The sequence below is a fragment of the Microtus pennsylvanicus genome, chromosome 7 (assembly GCF_037038515.1).
Source record: "Microtus pennsylvanicus isolate mMicPen1 chromosome 7, mMicPen1.hap1, whole genome shotgun sequence".
Lineage (NCBI taxonomy): Eukaryota > Metazoa > Chordata > Mammalia > Rodentia > Cricetidae > Microtus > Microtus pennsylvanicus.
Genome location: NC_134585.1, coordinates 2,216,202 through 2,240,435, shown reverse-complemented (window position 1 = coordinate 2,240,435; position 24,234 = coordinate 2,216,202). Strand labels below are relative to the sequence as shown.

At 56.3% G+C, this 24,234-nt stretch overlaps 1 protein-coding gene across 5 annotated transcripts in view; it reads left to right on the top strand.

Annotated features, from left to right (window-relative positions):
• The window catches only part of Tnxb (tenascin XB), a 60,170-nt gene that overhangs the window by 11,999 nt on the left and 23,937 nt on the right, over window positions 1-24,234 (top strand). For 3 of the 5 annotated variants that reach the window (XM_075979480.1, XM_075979479.1, XM_075979478.1), the window contains exons 4-22: window positions 330-445; window positions 5,632-5,788; window positions 5,920-6,183; window positions 6,887-7,597; window positions 8,887-9,255; window positions 10,311-10,604; window positions 11,923-12,213; window positions 12,539-12,829; window positions 14,121-14,453; window positions 14,762-15,085; window positions 15,522-15,848; window positions 17,723-18,031; window positions 19,119-19,394; window positions 19,525-19,833; window positions 20,600-20,920; window positions 21,010-21,321; window positions 21,709-22,032; window positions 22,444-22,740; window positions 23,151-23,474. In XM_075979480.1, coding sequence (XP_075835595.1) covers window positions 330-445; window positions 5,632-5,788; window positions 5,920-6,183; window positions 6,887-7,597; window positions 8,887-9,255; window positions 10,311-10,604; window positions 11,923-12,213; window positions 12,539-12,829; window positions 14,121-14,453; window positions 14,762-15,085; window positions 15,522-15,848; window positions 17,723-18,031; window positions 19,119-19,394; window positions 19,525-19,833; window positions 20,600-20,920; window positions 21,010-21,321; window positions 21,709-22,032; window positions 22,444-22,740; window positions 23,151-23,474 — 5,949 coding nt within the window. The remainder of the gene's footprint in view (window positions 1-329; window positions 446-5,631; window positions 5,789-5,919; window positions 6,184-6,886; window positions 7,598-8,886; window positions 9,256-10,310; window positions 10,605-11,922; window positions 12,214-12,538; window positions 12,830-14,120; window positions 14,454-14,761; window positions 15,086-15,521; window positions 15,849-17,722; window positions 18,032-19,118; window positions 19,395-19,524; window positions 19,834-20,599; window positions 20,921-21,009; window positions 21,322-21,708; window positions 22,033-22,443; window positions 22,741-23,150; window positions 23,475-24,234) is intronic. The other 2 variants (XM_075979482.1, XM_075979483.1) reach the window with 2 other exon arrangements.

The following is a 24,234-nucleotide window of genomic DNA, read 5'->3' as shown; positions in this document are numbered from 1 at the left end:
AAGGACTTGTTCCTTGTAGATTGTGTGTGTGTGGGGGGGGTATCAACCAGCAGGACCCCGTTCACTGGGGTAGTGGAACCATAAGCACACGCCAGTGGGAAGTCTGACCTTTAGCTCTCTGGACAGAGGGTTGTCTTTAAGGAGTTTTTAATGTACTGAACATGGGAGAAATTGAGGGGCGCCCAGGCCCTTTTTGGGCCTTTTCCAGTGTTCCCAACCTGAGTTTGGGCAGTGGGAACCTAAGATGTGCCTCCCTAGGTGGGCTTGAGTGACTGGGGAGCCATGGCTCTGCCCCAGGCTAAGCAATTTCCTTATTCCACTCTGGACAGAGGTGCCAGCCATCCAGAACATGAGGATGCATCTCCTGGAGGAGACGACAGTCCGGACAGAGTGGACCCGGGCTCCTGGTCCTGTGGATGCCTATGAAATCCAGTTTATTCCCACGGTGAGGGGAAGCAAGGGGGAGGCCGGTTGGGCAGAAGAGGGAGGGGGTGGGCTCACATGGGTGCAAGAAGTCACACTCATGAGACTCCAGGTGGCTGGTGTCTGAGTCTGCTCTACATGCCTTCTTACCCTGCCCCAGCCTGGTACCAATCGATGCCTCAACATTGGCCCAGGGCAACCAGAATGCTCTTGGTGAGATCCCTACTCCCGGCTGCTCAGTGCACAGCGGTCCTTACTGCTAGTCTTTGTTGCTGATTCCAAGTCGGCCCCATTCTGCACACACCCATTTGCCCTTGGCTGGGCACCAGCGTCTGGGGTACATGTGGTCTTCCTGAGTCCCGTGCCCAGTTGTCACCTCATTCGGAGGCAACCCTCAGCCTCATCTGTCCTCCCCCAATGCTGTGTTTTCAGATTCTTCAATTTTCTGTACCTCCTGCCTTCTTGTACATGCTTCTGGACCCACTGACATTTTCTCAGAGTTGCCACATACTAACCTGCAGCCATACAAACTGTGAGGTGGTTTCTGATGGTGTTTCTTTAAGTATCTTTTTATTGCACCTCTCACAGAGGCCCAGAGAAAAACCTTCAGACAGCGCACATAAACACTCCAGGTTTAACCTCAGCACCTGGGAGGCAGAGGCAGGTGGATCTCTGTGAGTTTGAGGTCAATCTGGTCTTCAAAGCTAAGTTTCAAGACAGGCAAGGCTACACAAAGAAATCTATCTAGAAAATAAAACAAAAACAGGGAGGAAGAGAGGGAGGGGGGAGGGAGGGAGGGGAGAGGGGGGAGAGGGAGGGAGGAAGGAAGGAAAGAAGGAAAAAGAGAAAGAAATTATAGATAAGCCAAGCAGAAAAGAAGGAAAGAAGAGGGCAGCCTTCTCTGCCTACCCGTCAGTCTATATATAGGCTTGCCTTAGGCTCTGCTCAATGTTATCTTTATTGGTTTAGGCCAAGCTGTCTGGGCTGTGGCAATAATTCTGAGTCCATGAGTTTGTTTTCCCAGCTGCTGTCATCAGAACTTCTAGCATTCTTTCCCTGCCTCCAGCTTGTTCGTAAAACATTTGGGAGCATAGCAAGGACAAAGCCGGCGGCCCCTCCTTGGGGACTGCGACTTGGACTCAGGGTACAGGGACACTTACACTTCTCAGTCATCCGGCCTTTCCCACACCATCCCACACTTGTGTCCATCAGCCTGGTGGAGGGGGCTCTAGACGAGCTTACTCCCTGGCCCTACAGCCTCGGAAGGCAAGTGTTGGCTGTCATCCTCGCCCCAGGGCAGGTCTCACAGGAAGGTCTCCTGCAGCTGTATCCCTGCTTTGTGGCACATCCAAGGTAGCCCCCTCCTCCTCTCTGACAACCAAGAATGCCCCCTTCTCTCTGACAACCAGGAGAGCCCTCTCCCTTCTGACAGCCAAGCTAGCCCCCCTTCTTCTCTCTGAATTTTTTATATAAAAATAATTTAATCAGGAGACAAGAATTTGGCAAGTGGAGAAGAGGAAAAACGATAGTTGGCCGCCTAACAGTAAAACAACAGCGCTAACATTTTACGAAGTGTCTCTCCCAGTCCGTGCGTGTACAGTATTTACATAGCTCTAATCTGGAGGGTGGGACTTTAGGAGGAATTTTCCTATGAACCTTTAGGGTAGGGAGAAATAAAATAAACAGTCAAGATAAGAGAGGGCTTCAGGCAATGTTGTCTCCTGCTCCTAACACACACAGCCCATTTTGGGTGTTGTCAAGGGGTGCGGCCTTCCTTAGCCTTTGCTCTCTCTGTGCAGGCCGGCATAAGCTGGTCTGCACCAAGCCTGGCTCTCAGTCCTTCATCTCCGCTCTGGGCATGGGACCCTTCAGGTCCTTGCTTAAACCGGTCCTAACCAGACACGTGGTCCGCACTCAGCCTCAGACCTGCTGTATTTGCTTTTCTTGTGGTGACTCTTGGGCCTGAACCTTTTGCCCTGGCCATGCTTTGGCCATTAGCTGACGTGGAGCCTATTCTGCAGTTTGCTGGCACCCCCTCCGTCTTCCTCGCAGCCTGTTCCTGGCAGCTCCCCGCCCCGAAACACTTCTCTCTCTGAACCTGACTGCTATTCCCAGCCAAGCGCGTGCTCCGGCTCCCCTGCTGTGTATGTGGACTGTCACCGTGATCAGTGGCTCTCAAAGCGTGTTCAGTGTTCCAGGACCTGGGTGTCACCAGGGAGCTGGCTGACATGCTGCCCCATGACTTGCTGCCTCCACCTCAGGTTCTGAGAGAGAGGTGTGGAAGTGTAGAGGTGCCAAGAACTCACTGGGACAAGGGTTCTAGTCCATGCTCATGGCCTCCAGCCTCAGGACTGTCCCCAGGACTGTCCCCTTTCTTCTACAAGATGGGAGGGAGTGTGACCCGAGGAGCCTGAACCCTAATCAGAGCCTTTGGGTGTCCTCTGCAGCCTGGAAACAGCCGTGTCAGGCGCTCACTGGGACAGACCTGGACCTCGGAAGACATGGAGTGAAAGGGGAGAAGGGAGCTAGGTCCTTTCTGGGGGTCATCCAAGCGAGGCTTTCCCTGTGGGACCCCCGAGGCTGATACTGAGCATCAAGTTAAGCAGTCATCACGAACAATCAGCGGAGCCAAGTTTTGCCAGGAAGCAGTGCCAGCTGCCAACGCTTGGCCAGAGCCTGCCTCAGAGCTGCGGGATGGGGCTGGGCAGCGTGGGTGAGGCTGGCATGGGGACTTCCAGGGAGGGACCAAGAAATAGGTTGATCCAAAGAAAGAATTCAGGATGGGTTTGCTTTGATGAAAGATCTAGACTTTGGGCGTATACTAGAAGGAGAGACAGGATGGAGGTGGACTAGGGCGGGCAGGTCCTGGGAGGTGTGTGGATGTCACACGTGTGGGTGAAGGCCACCCCAGGGCCCCTCAGTTGGAACTGTAGGAGCAGGGCAGGATTCTCCATACCCAGGGGACCTAGAAAATAGTGACACAGCCCTGGTTCATCCCTCACCCGAAAATCCCCACGTGGCCGCTCATCTGGTTTTTTACTTTGGTATTTCCTATGCTTTTCTGGTTTAGGACAGTACCTTTCAAATTTTCCAACCCCATTTGGCTGCATGGAGGTGTCCCTATCATGGCCAACATAGCAGAGCGGTACAGAGTGTCCCCGGCGGCTGTCCTGGCGAGGCAGCCCCGCACAGCATAGGACTGTTAGGGTGCTCACACATGTCCAGCCCCCCCACCCCAGCAGCGGCACTCTAGGAGCCCACAGGGCCACCCTATGTAATCTCATGACCTTAAACACACACTTAAAGGAGAGGATTTTATCCTTGTGGGTATTTACCACACACAGAGATTGGGGAGAGAGAGCTGCATTTGGCTACTAGGTTCTACCCAACCCCAGGACAGGGATGGTGTCTTATTTTTTCAGTCTCCAACACACAGCGTGATGGCAGCACTGAGGAAATGTGCTACTGGAACATTGAGCCTTTCTTTAGTGGGTGTGTAAGGTTGCCGAAGAGACAAGAAAATGTCTAAAGGGACACCCGGGCACACACAGGCAGCAAGCACTACCCTCAGGGCCAGCTAAGCAGATCAGGGAAAGCAGAGGGGGCACAGGACATCCCCACTCTGCTTTGTCTGTTCTGAAAGAATGTGTGTGGGTAGCTGGGGTCGCCAGGGGTGACAGAGGGAATCCTGGGTCTGGCAGATGAGCAGGGATTGTGCGTGAGAGGGGAGCCAGGGGACACACCGCCTGCGCTCAAGCCTCTCGGCTTTCTTATATTTTTAAAGATTTATTGTCAGGCAGTGGTGGCGCATGCTTTTAATCCCAGCACTCGGGAGGCAGAGACAGGTGGATCTCTGTGAGTTCAAGGCCAGTCTGGTCTACAAAGCGAGTTCTAGGACAGCCAGGGATACAGAGAGAAGCCTTGTCTCAAAAGCAAAACAAAAAGGATGCATTTTGTTGATGTGCACGTATGTGTATACACATGTGTGTGTATGCACATGTATGTGTGCAGGTGCTCAGGGAGGCCAGAAGAGGGCGGCAGACCCTCTGGTGCTAGAGTTATGGGCAGTGTGAGCCACCTCATGTGGGTGCTGGGAACTCAGCTCTGGTCTTCTGCAAAAGCAGCAAGTGCTTTCGATGGCTGCACTCTTTCTTCTGCCTCAGTTTCCCTTCTTTCTATATTTATTGTTTAATTTTTGAGACAGAGTTTCTCTGTGTAGCCCTGGCTGTCCTGGAACTCACTCTGAAGTGACCTCAAACTCAGAGATCCATCTGCCTCTGCTTCCCAACTGGGATTAAAGGTGTGCGCCACCAGGCCTTGCTCAGCTGGGATTTCTTTTTTGGGGGTATAGAGTTTATTTAGTGGGTTATGGAAGGGGAGAAGGGAAGGAGAGAGAGGTGGAAGCTGCCTCTCCAGAAGAAGGGCTGAAAGAGAGAGAAGAGAGAGAGAGAGAGAGAGAGAGAGAGAGAGAGAGAGAGAGAGAGAGAGAACACGTGTCTCAGCTGGGATTTCTTAAGAACATGATTTTATGCTTACTTATGTGTCGTGTGTGGGTATGTGCACATGAATGCAGGGACCTGAGGCGGTCAGAGGTATTTGATCCCTTGGAGCTAGAGTTACAGATGGTTGTGAGCTGCCCGGGTGGGTGCTGAGAACTGGGTTTAGATCCTATGCGGGAACAGTAAGCCACCTCTCCAACCTTTCTGCTCTCCTGGTGCACACCCTATCAGGACATGGGCTTTCTGAGCCCGGTTTCCTCATTTGTCAAGTAGGATTGATAGAACCGTTTTCTTGGATGGTTAAGTGAACGGATAGTCACAAACCACAGAGAAGAGTTGCTGGCCGGAGGGAGGCTCTAGGCGTCTTGTGGTTTGCATCCATGCTCCCCAGCCTGAGTGGGACCAAGTCCCATACAGTTTTATGTCGATGCCATTTGGGATTGTTAAAAAGAAGAGACTGGGGGCTAGAGAGATGGCTCAGAGGTTAAGAGCACTGGCTGTTCTTCTAGAGGTCCTGAGTTCAATTTCCAGCACCCACATATGGCTCACAACCATCTGCAATGAGATTTGGTGCCCTTTTCTGGCATGCAGGCATACATGCAGACAGAACACTGTATACGTAATAAATAAACCTTAAAAAAAAAGAAGAAGAAGAGACGGGGAGCAAGGAAGAGAGCTCCACTCTGATGTGTCTGGTACTCTCTTGCAGACTGAGGGGGCGAGTCCACCATTCACAGCTCGGGTGCCCAGCTCTGCCTCAGCCTATGACCAGAGAGGACTGTCCCCTGGTCAGGACTACCAAGTCACCGTCCGTGCTCTACGAGGGACCAGCTGGGGTCCTCCTGCCTCTAAGACCATCACTACCAGTGAGAGCTGGGGCTATGGGGGCAAGACATCTGGATTTGGCAGGCAGCTGGGAATCTGCTTGGGCTGGGGCTGCACCAGAGCAGAAGCAAGCGGATTCACTTCTGAGCCATCTTCTGTCTAACCCTGCTAGTGATCGATGGTCCTCAGGACCTCCGAGTGGTAGCCGTGACTCCGACCACTCTAGATCTCAGCTGGCTGCGTCCCCAGGCTGAGGTGGACCGATTTGTGGTGTCCTACGTCAGTGCCGGCAACCAAAGGGTGCGTCTGGAAGTTCCCCCTGAGGCAGACAGGACTCAGCTAACCGACCTGATGCCAGGCGTGGAGTACGTGGTGACTGTCACCGCAGAACGAGGCCGTGCAGTCAGCTACCCGGCTTCTATCAGGGCAAACACAGGTACGGCATTCGGAGTGTTAGGGAAGAGCCTAGTTTCCAAGGCTGGGAGCCCTCTCCTTGAAGACCCAGGCTGGAGGGTCACAGACGGCTGTGGCAATCCCAGCACCCCTGCTAGGTCCTGCTCTGTTCTAAAGGCTCCGGGTGCCTGGAGTCCTATAGGAAGCTTGCAGGTTAGACTGGGAGGGAAGCAGTGTGCCGATGCTGTGAACCCTTCAGGGCCGGGTGGCTTTTATCCTAACCTAGGTACATAGGCAGTGGACAATTTGATCTCGGGAGACTAGAGCGAAACAGGTCCTGCTGACTTTGGGACTGGGATTGCCTGGGGTTGGGTCTCATAGCGTGGTTTTCCACCAACCCTCAAGGTCTCTTAACAGGTGCCCAGACGGATCGTTCATTTTCCTGGGACAAGGTGGCACCCCCGGAGTCGCTCACATTTCCTTCCCCCTTTCCCGTTCTCTCCACCAGATAAACGCCCCGCCTGCTGGTTTTTTTCCTTCTAGGGCACCAACAGTGGCTGGCTTGGAGGGCAAAGGGATGGGTGGGGCTCAGGGACACTTAATTTCTCTTTCTAGGTGGGGCTGGGCCTCAGGGAAGAGGCCTCGTCCTTGGTGGGTTAGCGGGATCTGTGGTGGCGAGGAGGAGCGTGCGATGTGGGGGAAGCTGACACTGACCTGATGTCCCCTCCCCCTTTCTCATTCGGCAGCACCAGGCCACTACGGTTACCCGGAGGTGCACCCCCCAAACCCGCCCCCCAGCCCCCGTCCCCGGCCTCCGCGGCCCTCCTGGCCCTTGCGGCCCACAGAGGGGATCGCGAAGGAGTGGCATCCCCGGCCAAGCCTGCCCCAACCTCCCCGACGGCCGTGGGGTAACCTGACGGCTGAATTGGGCCGCTTCCGCGGCACAGTACAGGACCTGGAGCGTCACCTGCGTGCCCACGGCTACCCACTGCGCGCCAACCAGACTTACGCGTCGGTGGCGCGCCACATCCATGAGTTCTTGAAGCGCCACCAGACAGCGGGTGCCCCGGCACCCAAGCCCCGTCACCCTTACCCTACCACTAGTCCCTCCCAAAGCACCAGGAACCGGGAATCGAACCAGGGAGATGTGAACCCAGCGTCCGATGATGCGCACCTGGTGACCACAGCGCGTCACCCGAAGCCCGAGGTGCTGGGCAGTGCAGCCGACGGCGCCTTGATCGTGTCCCTCGACGGGCTCCGGGGCCAGTTCGAGCGTGTGGTATTGCGCTGGCGACCACTGCCACCCGCCAAGGGCCCCAGCGGGGAGCTGACTGTGGATGGCTCAGAACGCACTGTCCGCTTACCCAACCTCAGACCTGGCACTACTTACCACGTGGAGGTCCATGGGGTGCGGGCAGGGCAGACTTCCAAATCCTACGCCTTCATCACCACCACAGGTAGTGTGGACTGGGGCCCTGGACTGCCCACCCCTGTCCAGCGTCACCTGCCTCCGAGGTTGCAGCCACTTCCTCCTCCCACTGTCTCACTGCTTAGGCTTCCTCCCCCACCATGCCCTTCCACCTCCTAGCCTACCTGGCCAGGCTGGAGGACACTGCCACAGAAAGCAGCCCTCCAGTGTCCCAAAAGCCCCATTCCAGGGTCCTGGCATTCTCCTAAGGGTTACTAAAGCCAAAGAGACCTGGTTTGTGGGGTTGCCTGGCTCGCACCTGGGCTCCCAAGCTCTTCCTCAATGCCTGTTCTTGCCGGGCAAATCCGGCATCTTGACATGGCAACGCGATGTTGTGTGCAAAGTTCGCACCTTGCACTTGAAGTTTCTTTTTTCTTTTATTGAAAAAACAAACAAACAAACCACCATCCATAATGCTTTTGGCAAGTTTATAGCCTTGTGTAGGGCAGCACTCACAGCTGACCTGCAGCTTTGACACCTCCAAGGCGAGCTGTGGAAGACTTGGGTGTTAGCAGAGATTTGCCCGGCAGTTTTTTTCTGTGGGTGGGACTGAAACCGGAGATTCCCACTTTGACTCACTGCGGTGAGGGCGCCTGAAGCCTGTGGTCTGTGGTTATTTCCCACAGTTTGGCTTTGACCCTGCAGGGCTGCAGAAGTGCTTGAGGGTGGCCTTGAAAGCCATCAGGCACGCGCGTGGTGTGTGCGTGCGTGGATGGCCGTGTGTGTGGGGTGAAACCACGGCTTCCTGAACTGCTTTCCCAGGCGTGGCTCCCCTCCAGCTGGTCTCTCCCACAGGACTGATACCTGACCCCGGGACAGGGGGCTTTGCGGCTGCAGGGTGGGGGTGGACCTCTTCTTCCTCCATAGAGCCCAGATGCCACCGGAACTGGACGTCCACCCTCACACCCTCTCTTTTCTTTTTCTGCCCACCACTCCTTTTCTTCCTAACATCACCGCCCCTTCCTTTCTTCCAGGCTTCTCACTGCAACACTAATGGAAGGCAGACACCACCTGTGTGGGAGGCTCTTGGGCAGGGAGGGACAGCAGGTTGTCATTGCTTGCCCTGAGCCAGGCCTGGCCGTTCCAGATAAGCACCATGGGGGAATCTGGAGGACTTGGCCAAGTGTGGGAAGAACCCAGACAGGGCTGGGGAGCAGCTGGGGAGGGGAGAGGAGCCACCTAGCTCAGAGGCTGTGGGCACACTTGGGGACTAAAGGGTCCCTTCCTTCTCTCATACCCGACTCTCCTGTTTTTCTCACCCGCTCTGCCCCTTCCCAGGGTCCTTACCCTCTGGCCTCTTGGAGGCCACCGATGAGCCTCCTCCCTCGGGCCCCTCTACGACCCAAGGGGCCCAGGCCCCTATCCTGATCATGGAGCATCACCCGCTGGGAGAGTTGAAGGTGCTGGGCAGAGACAAGGCAGGGCGCCTCCGTGTGGCCTGGACTGCCCAGCCCGACACCTTTGCCCACTTCCAGCTGCGCGTGCAGGTGGCCGAGGGGCCCTGGGCATATGAAGAACTGCTACCAGGAGACGCCCACCAGGCTCTGGTGCCCCCGCCCCCTCCCGGAGCCCCTTACAAGCTGTTCCTCCATGGGATCACCCCTGGGGGCAAGCCCTCTGTTCCCATCACCTACCAAGGCATTATGGGTACATTCTGGACTGTGCTCAGAGCAGTGTCCTGAATCTGGGGGAGGAGCTGGGGCATCTCAAGGCTCTAGAGGTAGGAAGGATTTCAGGGGCCGGTGAAAGGCAGGTCTAACGGAGGATAAGAGAAAGCAGAAGGGAGAGGAAGGCTTGAGAGCTCACAGGGAAGGTGGCTAGGAGGAAAGTCAGAGGTGGGTGGTGACCCATCCAGGAGGTGACCCTGCTCAGGTATGCCTCACTTCCTGGTTGCTCCTCTGCTCTGCCCCGGGGTCATAGAGTTCAGCGTAGATGGAACTCCGTTCCAGCACTGCCCCTCAGCTGTACCTTCCCCTGGGGACAGCACCTGCAGTTGAACTGGACAGTTTTCCTGGGGATAAAGTCTTCTGTGTGTGTGTGTGTGTGTGTGTGTGGTATTGTGTGTGTGTGTCTGTGTGTGTCTCTCTATGTGTGTCTGTGTGGTATTGTGTGTGTGTGTCTGTGTGGTATTGTGTGTGTGTGTCTGTGTGTGTCTCTCTATGTGTGTCTGTGTGGTATTGTGTGTGTGTGTCTGTGTGGTATTGTGTGTGTGTGTCTGTGTGTCTGTGGTATTGTGTGTGTGTGTGTGTGTGTGTTGTGTTCAGGGGGTTCTACTGCCATCACAACTTCAGAGATGGGTGGGAAGGACAGGTCTGGATGCCTGGCCCTCACACCCCCGGGGTTCTCCCTGTGAGACTAGAGTGGTCTCCTGGTTCAGTTCTAGAATAAGCTGACAATTAGGAGAGAGGGGAGCAAGGGAGAGAGCAGCTCAGGGGTTTGGGGAGCCTGAAGACTGCTCTGAAGCACCAGTGAGGAGGCTAGAAACTCCCAGGTAATGCCATAGGGGACACAAAGCTCTCCTTAAAGTTTTAGGGTACAGAGGTGGGGCCATCAAGAGGGGACTTAGAGAAAATGTATCTTTCTCAGGAGGGTCAGGGATAGAGGCATCCAGGATGAGGTGGGTGAGGCAGATCAGAGGGCGGGAGACAGGGTGAAGGGAGGCGGTTGGTCCAGCATTGCTTTGTCTTTGTCCCAAATGCCAGACAGGACTGAGGAGCAGCCTGGGAAGCCATCGGTCCTACCGCGCCTGGGTGAGCTGACGGTGACAGACCTGACTTCTGACTCCCTGCTCCTGCACTGGACTGTCCCAGAGGGGGAGTTCGAGTCCTTTGTGATCCAGTACAAGGACAAAGATGGGCCCCAGGTGATACCTGTGGAGGGACCCCAGCGCTCAGCCCCCGTTACATCCTTGGAACCGGGGCGCAAGTACAGATTTGTTCTGTATGGGCTCGTCGGCAAGAAGAGGCATGGCCCTTTGGTGGCTGAAGCCAAGATCTGTGAGTGACAGCAGGCACCCCTGCCCTTCACTTTGTCATGCTGAAGTAGTTTGCCCCAGAGCTTTAGGGTCCAGGGAGATGGTGTGGGGCCCATAGCAGCCTGTGCTGTGTCACACCCTGAAGGGAAAGCACTGGGGGCAGCAGAGGTGAGAAGGTAGGGGCAGCAGAGGGGGTGGTCTCTCAGAGAACCCACAGCATTCTTCTGGCTGGAGAGCAGGACATGTGGGGTGCTGAAGACTTAGTCCTGGGGTTCTGCGGGCTGTGTGGGATGTTCGACCTCATTTGGGAGCCCCGAGGGACCCCTGAAGGCCTCTGGATGAGAGTGAAGTGATTATGGGCTACATTAGAAACAGCAGTGTCTGCTCCTGGGGCATGACGGAATCAGTCAGCAGCTGGTGACTGACGGCTGATGCTGGTCTGGAACGGTGGCAGTGGGACAGGGTGTGAGAGGAGAGCCTGGAGGCCAGGTCCCCCCGTTCAGCCACTTCTGTCCCCCAGGCGGCAGCAGGGGGGGGGGGAACAATACAGGGCAGGACATTCAGAAAAATATCTTCTGTGTGTCTCTGGAGCCAGTGAGCTCAGGGCATTCTTGAACGACCATAGGTCCTTTGAGCAGCCTTAAGCGGCACCATTGAGGTACAGAGGGTTGCCTGACCGCGATCAGAGGGACCTCAACTGTGACCTGGTAGCTGTGGGGAGCAAGGGAGCAGAGGTGGAGAAGCACCAGGATAGTGTCCCAGATGCTGGAAGGAGGGGGCAGCCAGGCAGGGTCCACAGGAATGAGTTAGGGCTCTCCAGTGTCCACAGGATTTAGCAATGGCCAGGTCACCAGGAGCTTCCCAATGGAGGGCAGAGCTGGATTGGAGGTGATGGATACAGACATTTTGGAATCCTCTGGCAACAGAGTGCAAAGAAAGAGATAGGTTGGTTCAGAAAGCAGGTACAGGCAGGGACAGGGGCGTGGCAGACCGCAGCAGGTGGGTGGGTGCACCCACGGGTGTCCTCTCCTGAAGGAGAAACTAAAAGCTAAGTTGGAAGTATGGAGGCTGCCTAGGGAGATTTCACACAGATGTGAAAGGCTGGCTTTGTCCCCCCTCACTTCCGGAGCCGGAGCCTCTTCCCCTTGGCTGGAAGTATAATGCATTAGGCTGTTTAGAAGGTGTCGCTCCTTCCTGCAATCCGGTCAAGCCCCTCACAGAGCTCGCAGCTCGGCAGACCCCGCTGGCTCCCTCCCCAGTCATGCGTCTTTGCACAGGGAGCAGCCTGCCCAGGACCGCCTTCCTCCCATGACTCTCCTGTCTCTACTCCCCCTTCCCAGTGCCTCAGAGTGACCCCAACCCAGCATCTCCACCCCGCCTGGGAGAGTTGTGGGTAACAGACCCCACCCCGGATTCCCTGCACCTCTCTTGGACTGTTCCTGGGGGACAGTTTGACTCCTTCATGGTCCAGTACAGAGACAAGGAAGGACGGCCCCTTGTGGTGCCAGTGGAGGGGCCTGAGCGGTCAGCGGTGATCTCCCCACTGGAGCCCAATCACAAGTACAGATTCACTCTGTTTGGAATTGCCAATAAGAAGCGGTATGGGCCCCTCACTGCGGACGGCACTACCGGTGAGTGGCTGCCACCTAAGCCTTGTGTCCTCTTCTTGATCTCTGCCCGCTCTCCCTCAGCCAGAAAGAAGCTGAGCCTCCCAGCAAAATCACTGATCCCAACACCCTGGCCCTGCTCCCAGGCTAAGGGGCAGCCAGCTTTCCCTGCACAGCTAGGCCCCTTCCATCCCATTCAGGGTGCTCCCTTAAGCCCAGGAGCTGTGTCATACGCTGGCTGTGACCAGCTTCCCAGGGTCGGGTGTTTAGAGTGCGTACCCCAGGTCCAAATCTCAACCCCCATCCCAGGCTGTGCGTTCCCTACATGGCTCATTCTTCTTGCTTACAGCCCCAGACAGGAAAGAGGAGTCCTCTGAGCAGCCCCTCCTGGGGGAACTGACGGTGACTGGCGTGACCCCGGACTCCCTGCATCTGTCCTGGACGGTGGCCCAGGGCCCCTTCGACTCCTTTGTGATCCAATACAAGGATGCCCAGGGGCAGCCCCAGACTGTGCCCGTTGCAGGGGATGAGAATGAGGTCACTGTCCCTGGCCTGGAGTCCAACAGGAAGTATAAGATGAACCTCTACGGGCTTCGTGGCAGGCAGCGTGTGGGGCCCGTGTCTGTGGTGGCCAAAACGGGTGAGTCAGAACCCACACTGCTGGCCCCAGGCCCCAGGCAGGGCTGCCCCCGCCCTCCACTCCACCTTCCATCTCTGCAGTCCTCCTGCTGAGACCTCTGCCTCCTTCCTCCCAGCTGCTCTTCTGTCCCCACGTCCATCCCCGGGACTCCTTTCCCAGGCTCTGACTCCTCACACTGCTTCCAGAGTTCGCTTTCCCCATTCCAAACAGCCAGACCCTCTCCTCCAGGCCCTTCTACTTCAACCAGAGTTTGCAGCTGCTTCTCCTGGACGCCTTCAGTCCTGACTCAGTCCCTGGCCATCACTGCTGGGCTCCTGCCCTCGGCTCCGGCACCCTGACCACATGGCTGCTCTGTGCAGGGGTGGCAGGGCCAGGGGGCCATGTTGCTCCAGCCTCTTTCCACATGGAAAGGAGTCTTTTTAGCCTCCACTCCCCAGCTCCTAGTGTGGCTCTGAGCCTTATCTGTCCCTCCCGTTCCTCCACGTCCCCAGCCCCTCCGGTCCGCTGGTGATACACTGCTAGGGAGAACGGTCTTTGGAGGCCGCTGCCCGTCCCTCACTACTGACTTCATAAGTCAGTGCCCATAGGGCCTTGGGCCAGTCACTTAATCTCGCTGTTTCTGCCTTCTGTTCTGCCAAGCGGGGGTCTTTATGGTGATACCCCTTGGCACTGTTAATATCCGAAGCATAGTAAGACACGCCCTTAACACAGTGCCTTGAAGGCTGAGGCAAGAGATTTGCTGAATCCCAAGTCAGGCTGGGCTGCACAGTAAGACCTTACCTAAAGTACAGCTGACTCTGCCTCAGAACACCTGTGCGCCAGTTCTGCGAAAGCCGAGCCACTGCTGCCTCCCCAGCACACCCTTTTGCTCCTGACCTCCCCACATAACACCATAGCCACTGTTTGCCTCTTGTCTGCTCCCTCCCCGTCCTGCTCCTGTTCTTCATAGAACCCCAGGGTCTCAGAAACCCGCTGTAGGGAACAGCAGGTGGGGACCCTGGGTGGGGCCCAGGGAGTTGTACATGCAGGAAGGAGCAGGACTCTCCCCAGGCCCGCCTACCTGATGCCACCTTCCCTGAATTCTAGGCAGTGACCTTACCTCAGCAAAGCATTCCTTAGAAATGGTGGGGTCTGGTGTAGGGAGGGAGCAGGCAGCTTCAGAAGGTTGCTTTAGGGACTGGGTGTTGGATACCAAGGCCGCAGGGGTCCTAAGACTTCAGGAGAGGAGCATACACGCTTTGGTGCCCCGCTGACTGGCCGTCACTGTTAAGTGCCTGCTCTCTTTCCTCAGCCCCACCACACATTGTGGGTCAGCCCCCCAGCTCCCCAGAGCCCAGCACAGAGGCCCCAGAGCCTCTCAAGAAGCCGCGTCTAGGAGAGCTGACCGTGACAGATGCCACCCCTGACTCCCTGAGCCTCTCCTGGACAGTCCCCGAAGGACAGTTTGACCACTTCCTGATCCAGTACAGGAACGGGGATGGGCAGCCCAAGGTGGTGCGGGTGCCAGGGCACGAGGACCAGGTCACCATTTCTGGCCTGGAGCCAGACCACAAATACAAGATGAACCTGTATGGCATCCACAGTGGCCAGCGTGTGGGCCCCGTGTCTGTTGTTGGGGTGACAGGTGAGTGGACATGGGAGACTCAGGGTGGGACCCATCAGGAAACAGGACCTCTAGCTCTTTGGAGACTAGTGACTGGGGAATGGTGGCCAAGGACTGGTCAGTCCCCCAGGTCTGTTCTGGTGTCCAGGTCCCCCCAGCTGACCCAGGAGCTTGGGCGTGTTGGCCAGCTGTCAGCTGACCAGGACCCCAAAGCCCCAAGGTGGGCTTCTCTGAACTGACCTCAGAACCACCTTGGTAACTAGGGCTACTCTGTCCTCACTTGAGGACACCTGTGGGGGACCCTGCTCACCTGTCTGTCCCCTTCTCAGCTGCAGAGGAAGAGACCCCCAGCCCCACAGAGCCCAGCACAGAGGCCCCAGAGCCCCCTGAGGAGCCGCTCCTGGGAGACCTGACTGTCACAGCATCGTCCCCAGACTCCCTGAGCCTCTCCTGGACCGTCCCCCAGGGAGACTTTGACTCCTTCAGTGTCCAGTACAAGGACAGTGATGGGCGGCCCCAGGTGGTGCGTGTTGGGGGCCAGGAGAGGGAGGCCATCGTGAGAGACCTGGAGCCTGGGCGCAAATACAAGATGAACCTGTATGGACTGCATGATGGTCAGCGTGTGGGCCCCGTGTCCACCGTGGGTGTGACCGGTGAGTGTGGCTGGGGTCTGGTTCTGTTTCCTCTTACTCCTGAGTCCCATGCCCCATGGCCAGGGGCTGTCTAGCTGCTGAACGGTCATAGTATCTAGACAGGGCAAGTCACCCAGGGCCAGGGCTGTCACCAGCTTCGTGACAGACAGCTGGCAAGGATTCGGTGAAGCCATCTGTGAGTGCGTGTTGTTGCTGTTGTATCTGATGCGTGTGTCACGGTGCATGTACAGACATCAGGGGACAGCTCTGTGAATCTGGCTCTCTCCTTACACCTCTCCGTGGATCTTAGGTTACCAGGCTTGCTCAAAAGTGCCTGTGCCGGCTGAGCCGGGTCGCCAGTGCCAGAGCCACCAGATTGCTGGTGAAGCTTCTGGACGGGAGTGCTGCCGATCGGTGCAGTCTTGTATATGGCACTTTTAGGAACTTTTTCTAGCAGGCTCCGCCATTTCTGTCTCAGACTCGCGACCAGAAGAGCCCTCTCCGGCCATCGGACCCCCGCTTGAGCCCCGTCTGGAGGAGTTGACAGTGACGGGTGTGACCCCCAATTCTGTGAGCCTCTCATGGATGGTCCCTGATGGACAGTTCGACTCCTTCATGGTCCAGTACAAGGACAGGGACGGGCAGCCCCAGGAGGTGCCTGTAGCTGCTGACCAGCGCGAGGTCACCATCCTCGACTTGGATCCTGCAAGAAAATACAAGATGAACTTCTACGGGCTCCATGGCAGACAACGTGTGGGCCCCCTCTCTGTGTTGGCAATGACAGGTGAGGGAGGGAGTCAGGCGGTACCCAGCCCTGGTGACCCACAGACCCAGCCCTGCCTGGGACTGCCATCCCTTAGCCTCTGCACCGGTGACTACGGGCCTCTCTCAGGCTCACAGTCACCCCCCAACCTCCCAAACCGTTGGCTTCTGCCTAAGGCTGGGACCTTCCCATACCCAGTGGTTTCCTTATCTGCACTCCAAGCCTGACCCTGCCTCCCATCTGGCCTCCATCCCTCTGTTCCTCCCCTCTCCGCCCTCCCCTGTCTCCTCTCTTTGACTGCACAGCTGTTTTACTTTTTCTTTCCGCCTCTTGACAACCCTACAGTGACTTGAACACAGCCCCCGCCCCCTGTGATTTGAACACAGCCGCCGCCTCCCCAATCTCTGCCCTTCTTCACTGAGGTCAAGCACACACACACAATCTCAGAACTTCTCAAAGGTCCTGGGTGTCTGTCCAAGTCACATTCCCTTCTGGCCCACTCCAGCATCACCCCTGGGGAAGACACGCCTCCCTGAACTCCAGGCTCCTGCTTCCTCTCTTTACTCCCGGACATAAGCTCACTGTGACTCACGGACCATGGCTTCTGGGGGAATCCCTATCCTCTCTCAGTCCATGGCGTGAAAATCTAGAAAACAGAATTCATGTGATCACGAAGGACACTAATAACGCGGATATAATCAGCATTCCATATCTTCAGAGGTTTCACGTGCAGCTGCAGACAGAATAGACACACAAAATATATAACTTTTTACATGTGTGTGAGCATGTGCGAACACGTGTAGACGCTCACTTATCACAGCGTGATGAAGGCTGAAGAACAACTTTCCGTCTACCGTCTGGGTCCTAAGGATTGAAGTTAGGTCACCAGGCAAAGGCTTTTACCCACAGAGCCATTTCACCAGACCCAGAAAAAAAATCTAAAACATACTCCTCCTCAGGACTGTGGAGACAGGTCAGTGAGCAGTTGCACAAGCGTGAACACCCGAGATCAGATCCCCAGAACCCATGGGAGATGCTGGGCATGGTGGAGAAGGCTTGCAATCCCCACATTGCAGAGTCAGAGACAGGAGAGTCTCTGGGGCTCACTGGCCAGCCAGCCTTGCCTAGTCGGCAAGCTTAAAGTCCAGGGAGGGTCTGTGTCTCAGAAGAAAATGAGGCAGACGGCTACTGACGAACAGCCCAAGAGGCCTCTCTGCATACACACACACGTGCTCACCTGCATGCACGTGAACATGCATGCACACATGCATGTCTGTTCACCTATACACACATGAACACGCAAACCATGTGCATACTCACCTGCACACACATGAACACACACACGCACTTGCATGCTCATTTGCACACACGTGAACACATGCACACACGTGTGTTCGTATTAAATGGGTTTATAAACCAGATAGTTGCCAACCGTTTGTATAGCAGTTACATTGCTTGAGGCGCAGCAAGCTATTTGGAGGTGATTCAAAGTTTTCAGGATATGCAGAGACTGCCACCTTCTATGAGGGACCTGAGCATCCTCGGGTTTGGGGTCCATGGAACCATCTTATGGATATCGACTGATCAATGTGCCATTATCAAAACAGTTTACTCTCTGATTTATGACCTGGCAGTGCCGGGGCCTCTCTGTCAGCTCACTTAGAGTGCAAACAGTGCTTTGATGCCCCCGGATGACTCTAAGGCCACGCTAAAGGTGCCTTTCTGTTGGTGAGCGTCACGAGCGCACCTGACACCATCTTGGTGGCGGCAGACCAGGCTGTTATTGGCCACCGAAGATAAAGAGGAAACTCTTTCCCACATCACCGTTAGCCCTCAAGGCAGGCAGAGCCAGGTCTCTTCCCAGGAGCTCAGCCATGCTTTGCTTCTCATCCTAGATATCCTCCCACCAGCCCCAGCTCCAGCCACTGAGACCGCCAAGCTGGAATCAGTCTTGGGGGAGCTGGCCGTGACAGATGTGACCCCCGAGTCCGTGGGCCTCGTGTGGACTGTCCCTGAGGGTGAATTCGACTCCTTTGTGGTTCAGTACAAGGACAGGGACGGCCAGCCCCAAGTGGTGCCTGTGGCAGCTGACCAACGGGAGGTCACCATCCCAGGCCTGGAGCCCTCCCGCAAGTACAAGTTCCTGCTCTTTGGGGTCCAAGATGGGAGACGGCACAGTCAGGTCTCTGTGGAGGCGAAGACAGGTGAAACTGCATGACACTCTGCTTCCCCGAAGTGTCTGAACTTCCTGCTAGCTAGCTACCTTCCTGTTTACCCAGCCCAGTCCAAATCAGGCCGGGACCCAACAGGGCAGGTTCTCAAATCCTCTCTTTCCTTCACATTCGCTCTGCTGCTGGGCCTTCTCTAGAAGGTGGCCTGTGGGGGCCTGGGGCCTCTTGAGAGGGGTAAAGGTGGCCAGGGGCCTCTCCTGTCCTCCTCAGCTGGGTGCCACTGTCACAGCCTGAGTTTGGCTTGTCTCCCTGGCTCTTACCTGGCTCCCATCCCTCTGTCCACACATCCGCTTCTGGTAGAGAGGTTCACCTTCCTCCCTTGACTTCTCAGAGCCTGGGAAAATGGAAACCAGAGAAACCCTACCCAGCTGGACCATTTCTTGGGGTTTGGTCCAGGCCATCTTCTGGCCCTTGGGGCTCCCCATTGCCAGAAGTCTCTTGCAATAACAATTCCGTCAGTGGCTTTGCTGTCCAGGAGGGCGGCGGGCCAGCGCCTTCCCAAGTTGGATGGCTCCTTTGGCAGTCACGGGATCCCTTCTCTGTTGGAGTTTTCTTGTGTGTCACTCCCAACACAAATCCCCATAGCATGTAACAGAGCGAGCCCCACATCACCTCTGAGCCCTGTGGAGTGTGGGTGTTGTGAGTCAAATGGGAGGCTGGGCCACACTGAACCCCATTGCACCCTACCTCCCCCACTTGTCTGTCCCCAACAGAGAGCCTCTCACCCCTAGGAATTCCCCAGGGGGCCAGTCAGGTGACTCAGTTGGGGTTTCTGGGTAAGCTGTGCCCTGCAGAAAGGGAGTCTCTAAGGGATAGAAAGACCATAGTCAAAGAGAAGGAGCAAATGAACAGAGAGGTTAGGGTGCCCATACGGGGGTGACTCGAGACAGAAGGGTCAAGTGGGGGAGGCTCTGGCTAGGTGGGGGAGTGGATGAGAGGGTAGTGAAAGTGGATGGAGAGGCATTAACCACTGGGCCACTCTGGAATTTTCCAGCCCTAGGGGGAGGTGGTCAAGAATCGTTTTGGAAAAAATAAATACAAGAACCTTTCTCTGTGTTAGCCGCCAGCCCAGGGGCCCCTCCACGCCTTGGGGAGCTGTGGGTGACGGACCCCACGACAGATTCCCTGCGCCTGTCCTGGACAGTCCCCGAGGGCCACTTTGACTCTTTCGTGGTCCAGTTCAAGGACAAGGGTGGGCCTCGGTTGCTACCTGTACCGGGCCAAGAGCACACAACCACCATCACAGGCCTGGATGCAGGCCGCAAGTACAGATTCCTTCTCTATGGGCTTCAGGGAAAGAAGCGCTTTGGCCCCCTCTCCACAGAGGGCACCACAGGTGAGTCTTCCTGGTAGGGCCCAGAGCAGCAGGCCAGCTTACGGCAGCAACCCCTCCTCTCCCTGCCCTGCCCATCAAGGTCACAGCCCACGACCATCTGAACTATTTCTTGCCTCTGTCTCCATCCCAGAGCCCATGAATACTGTGGACCACACTGGAGTAAAGTCTCCCTCAAAACCTCGCCTAGGGGATGAACTGCAGGTGACTAGTGTGACCCAAGACTCCGTGGACCTCTCCTGGACAGTCTCCGAGGGCCAGTTTGAGTCCTTTGTCGTCCAGTACAAAGACAGGGATGGGCAGTCCCAGGTGGTGCCTGTGGAGGGCAGCCATCGGGAGGTCAGGGTCTCTGGTCTAGACCCAGGTCGCAGGTACAAGCTGCTTCTCTATGGCCTCCGAGAAGGCAAGCGTGTGGGTCCCCTTTCTGTCATCGCTATGACTGGTAAGTGCAAAACACTCCCCACACCCCTGTGCCCCCAATCTGTTTGGGGCCTGACCGCCTGCCCTCCATTGGCCAAGCAAATAGACAAGTCATAGAAAAAAGCAGAAAGAAAGTTTTATCCAACGTGACCACGTTGGGAAGAGAAGCAAAGAGGTCCAGTGTTCCCTCAAATCCATCTTTGGGGTCTTGACATTAGGTTTAAACAGAGAGCCAGAGGTGTATCTATAGCTAAGCAGGCCCAGTCAAAAGCTGGTCCTATCCATCAGTTCCAGTCTCCCGCATGGCGGGCTGACAAGCTGTCACTGTTGGGTGACATCTCCTTCCAGGAGACATGTTACCCCTCCTGCTGGCTGGAGCCTTAACCTTTTCCTTCTCTCAGCATGGGATTCCTGGGCAATTTAACTTGGGGCAGGGTGGGGTTTGTTTTGATGCTCTGATGGCCCACGGGAGGGATACAAGGTCCCCTTAGGGAGGCTTCACTCCTGCCCGGTTTTAAGGTCTTCATTGTACTTGGTTCCCCAGGCCCTGGCAGCCACTGGGATGCTTCCTGTCCTCTGGGGTTGGCCTCTCTGCACCTTATTTTAGACTCCTGCAAAATGCAGAATCTTCTACTTGGCGTTTGGCACGTCAAATGCTTCTGCTAACCCTCCTTCTTCTGCCTTCCTCCCTTCTCCCTCCCACTCCCTCCTTCCCCAGACCTCTCCCCCCTTCAACATATGAGACCAGCAACACAGCAGTCACCTGCTCTCCCATCTCTCTGATCCAGGCCCCAAAGAAACAACAGAAGCTTGGACAGAGGTCCCCACGACTTCAGCTCCTGCAGTTGTACCCCGCTTTGGAGAGCTGAGAGTGGAGGAGGCCACACCGCACAGCCTGCATCTCTCCTGGGTGGTGATGGAAGGAGAATTTAACTCCTTCGAGGTTCAGTACACTGACAGAGATGGGCAACTCAAAGTGGTCAATACAGAAGGTGACCAGAGTGACATCACCCTTACTGATCTGGAGTCCGACCACAGATACCTGGTGACCCTGTATGGTTTCCACGAGGGGCAGCGTGTGGGCCCTGCTCAAATTGAGGCCCTGACAGGTAAGTGAGAGTTTGGGTCTCACCTAAACAGCTGCAAAGATCCAGAGAGAGAAAAGTTCCCGTGGTCATCTCCCTCTCTCCGTGCCCAGTGCCGTGGGAGGAGGAGCCCACAGAACCACCCACCATGACTCCCGAGCCTAAGCCACACCTGGGCGAGCTGTATGTGACAGATGCCACCCCTGACTCCCTGAGCCTCTCCTGGACAGTCCCCGAAGGACAGTTTGACCAATTCGTGATCCAGTACAAGAACGGGGATGGGCAGCCCAAGGTGGTGCGGGTGCCAGGGCACGAGGACCAGGTCACCATCCCCGGCCTGGAGCCAGACCACAAGTACAAGATGAACCTGTATGGCATCCACAGTGGCCAGCGTGTGGGCCCCGTGTCTGTTGTCGGGGTGACAGGTGAGTGGACATGGGAGCCTCAGGGTGGGACTCATTGAGAGGTGACCCCCAGGTTAGGTGGGCTGAGATTGATTGCTGGCCCAGAACTGGTCAATATCAAAGCTGGCTACAACCGAGACTATAGCCTGTACCCTCCTTTGGCTGCTTGTCTCCCTGGGCCAGGGGTTCCAAAGAAGCCTTTGCTAAGCTGGTAGCCTCTCAGGTTACAGCAGGTCACCCTAAAAGCTTGAGCATGTTGGTCAACTGTCAGCTGACCGGGAGGGACTCCAGACCCCAAGGTGGGCTTCTCTGAGCTGACCTCAGAACCACCTTGGTAACTATGGCTACTCTGTCCTCACTTGAGGACACCTGTGGGGGACCCTGCTCACCTGTCTGTCCCCTTCTCAGCTGCAGAGGAAGAGACCCCCAGCCCCACAGAGCCCAGCACAGAGGCCCCAGAGCCCCCTGAGGAGCCGCTCCTGGGAGACCTGACTGTCACAGCATCATCCCCAGACTCCCTGAGCCTCTCCTGGACCGTCCCCCAGGGAGACTTTGACTCCTTCAGTGTCCAGTACAAGGACAGTGATGGGCGGCCCCAGGTGGTGCGTGTTGGGGGCCAGGAGAGGGAGGCCATCGTGAGAGACCTGGAGCCTGGGCGCAAATACAAGATGAACCTGTATGGACTGCATGATGGTCAGCGTGTGGGCCCCGTGTCCACCGTGGGCGTGACGGGTGAGTGTGAGTAAAGTCTTTTACGTCTCAGGCAAGTAAAGCCCTCACTGTCTCCTACAGCAGAGACGCAGGACCCCAAAACTTCTCAGCCTCTAACCTGTCCCTGACCTCCAATGCCTCAGGTCAAATGTGATCTGGGGCAGGGTTGCCAGGTTAGGATGAGGGAGGAGAAGGAGGAGGAGGAGAAGGAGGAGGAGGAGGGAGAAGGGAGGAGGAGGAGGAGGAGGAGGAGGAGGAAGAGGAGGAGGAGGAGGAGAAGGAGGAGGAGGAAGAAGAGGAGGAGGAGGTTACAAACAGGGAAGAGAGCGTGATCAGGCCTAGATACAGCCTCCTTCTGACCCACACGCCAGAGACTTGGGACTTGGGAACTCCTTCCAGAAATACAAAGCTTCTGTTTTCTGTTGTCCGCAGACTCTACTGAAGAACCTACTGAGGCCTCATCCCTGAAGCCCAGCCTGGGCGAGCTGACTGTGACAGGCACCACCCCTGACTCCCTGAGCCTCTCCTGGACAGTCCCCGAAGGACAGTTTGACCAATTCGTGATCCAGTATAAGAACGGGGATGGGCAGCCCAAGGTGGTGCGGGTGCCAGGGCACGAGGACCAGGTCACCATCCCCGGCCTGGAGCCAGACCACAAGTACAAGATGAACCTGTATGGCATCCACAGTGGCCAGCGTGTGGGCCCCGTGTCTGTTGTCGGGGTGACAGGTGAGTGGACATGGGAGACCAGGGTGGGACCCACTGGGAGGTAGACACTCAAACTATTTGGTGACAGCTAGGTAGGGATCGGTGGCTGGGTGCTGTTAGCACCCCAGATCTGCTCAGCCCCACAGACCTGCGTTGCTAACGCTAAGGTCTGCTTTTCTGTGCCTTCTTCTGGGCTGGCCAGTCTCCCTGGGCAGCAGGGCCACAGACAGCTTTGCTGTGCTGGTGTCCAGGTCCCCCCAGCTGACCCAGGAGCTTGGGCGTGTTGGCCAGCTGTCAGCTGACCAGGACCCCAAAGCCCCAAGGTGGGCTTCTCTGAGCTGACCTCAGAACCACCTTGGTAACTAGGGCTACTCTGTCCTCACTTGAGGACACCTGCGGGGACCCTGCTCACCTGTCTGTCCCCTTCTCAGCTGCAGAGGAAGAGACCCCCAGCCCCACAGAGCCCAGCACAGAGGCCCCAGAGCCCCCTGAGGAGCCGCTCCTGGGAGACCTGACTGTCACAGCATCGTCCCCAGACTCCCTGAGCCTCTCCTGGACCGTCCCCCAGGGAGACTTTGACTCCTTCAGTGTCCAGTACAAGGACAGTGATGGGCGGCCCCAGGTGGTGCGTGTTGGGGGCCAGGAGAGGGAGGCCATCGTGAGAGACCTGGAGCCTGGGCGCAAATACAAGATGAACCTGTATGGACTGCATGATGGTCAGCGTGTGGGCCCCGTGTCCACTGTGGGCGTGACCGGTGAGTGTGAACTGGGGTTTTAGGGGCGTGTCTCCTTCCAGGGCTTTGTGGCTCCCTTCTCTTCCCAATCCCAGGAGGCTAAGATTTGGTTTCCTTCCACGTCCTTCCTGCACAGCCGTGGCCTTGTTCACAGCTTCTTCCTCACTCTGTTGTGGTTCCAACAGGGGAAACGACTCACACAGAAAACCCCTTTTTCTTTCTCAGTTGCAGGGGTCTTTGTTTAAGCCGCATTCACACTCATACACAGATAACTCAACAGCGTACTAGCTAGGGGTGACTACATGGCATTAACAGCATTTGTACCCTGGCGATACTTTAGCGTGGGGACCACACACGTGGTTCAGAAGTTAAGGAGGCTCTTGCAGGTGAGCCCCAGTTGGTTTCCCAGCGCCTATGTCAGGCAGCTCACATCTGCTTATAATTCCAGCCCCAGGAGGATCTGATGGTTCTGGCTTCATATGCGCGCGCGCACACACACACACACACACACACACGAGAGAGAGAGAGAGAGAGAGAGAGAGAGAGAGAGAGAGAGAGAGAGAGAGAGAGAAAGGAGAGAGACAGACAGACAGGCACAACACATGATTAAAGATAAAAATAAAAAACTGTTTGAGACAGTGTTTTTCTGTATAGCCCTGGCAGTCCTGGACCAGGCTGACCTCAGACTCACAGCGATCTGTGATGTCAAGGGCAGCCTGGACTATAGAGGGAGATCCCTTCGTAATAAACAATGACACACAGCTCTAGGCTGAGTTAAGTC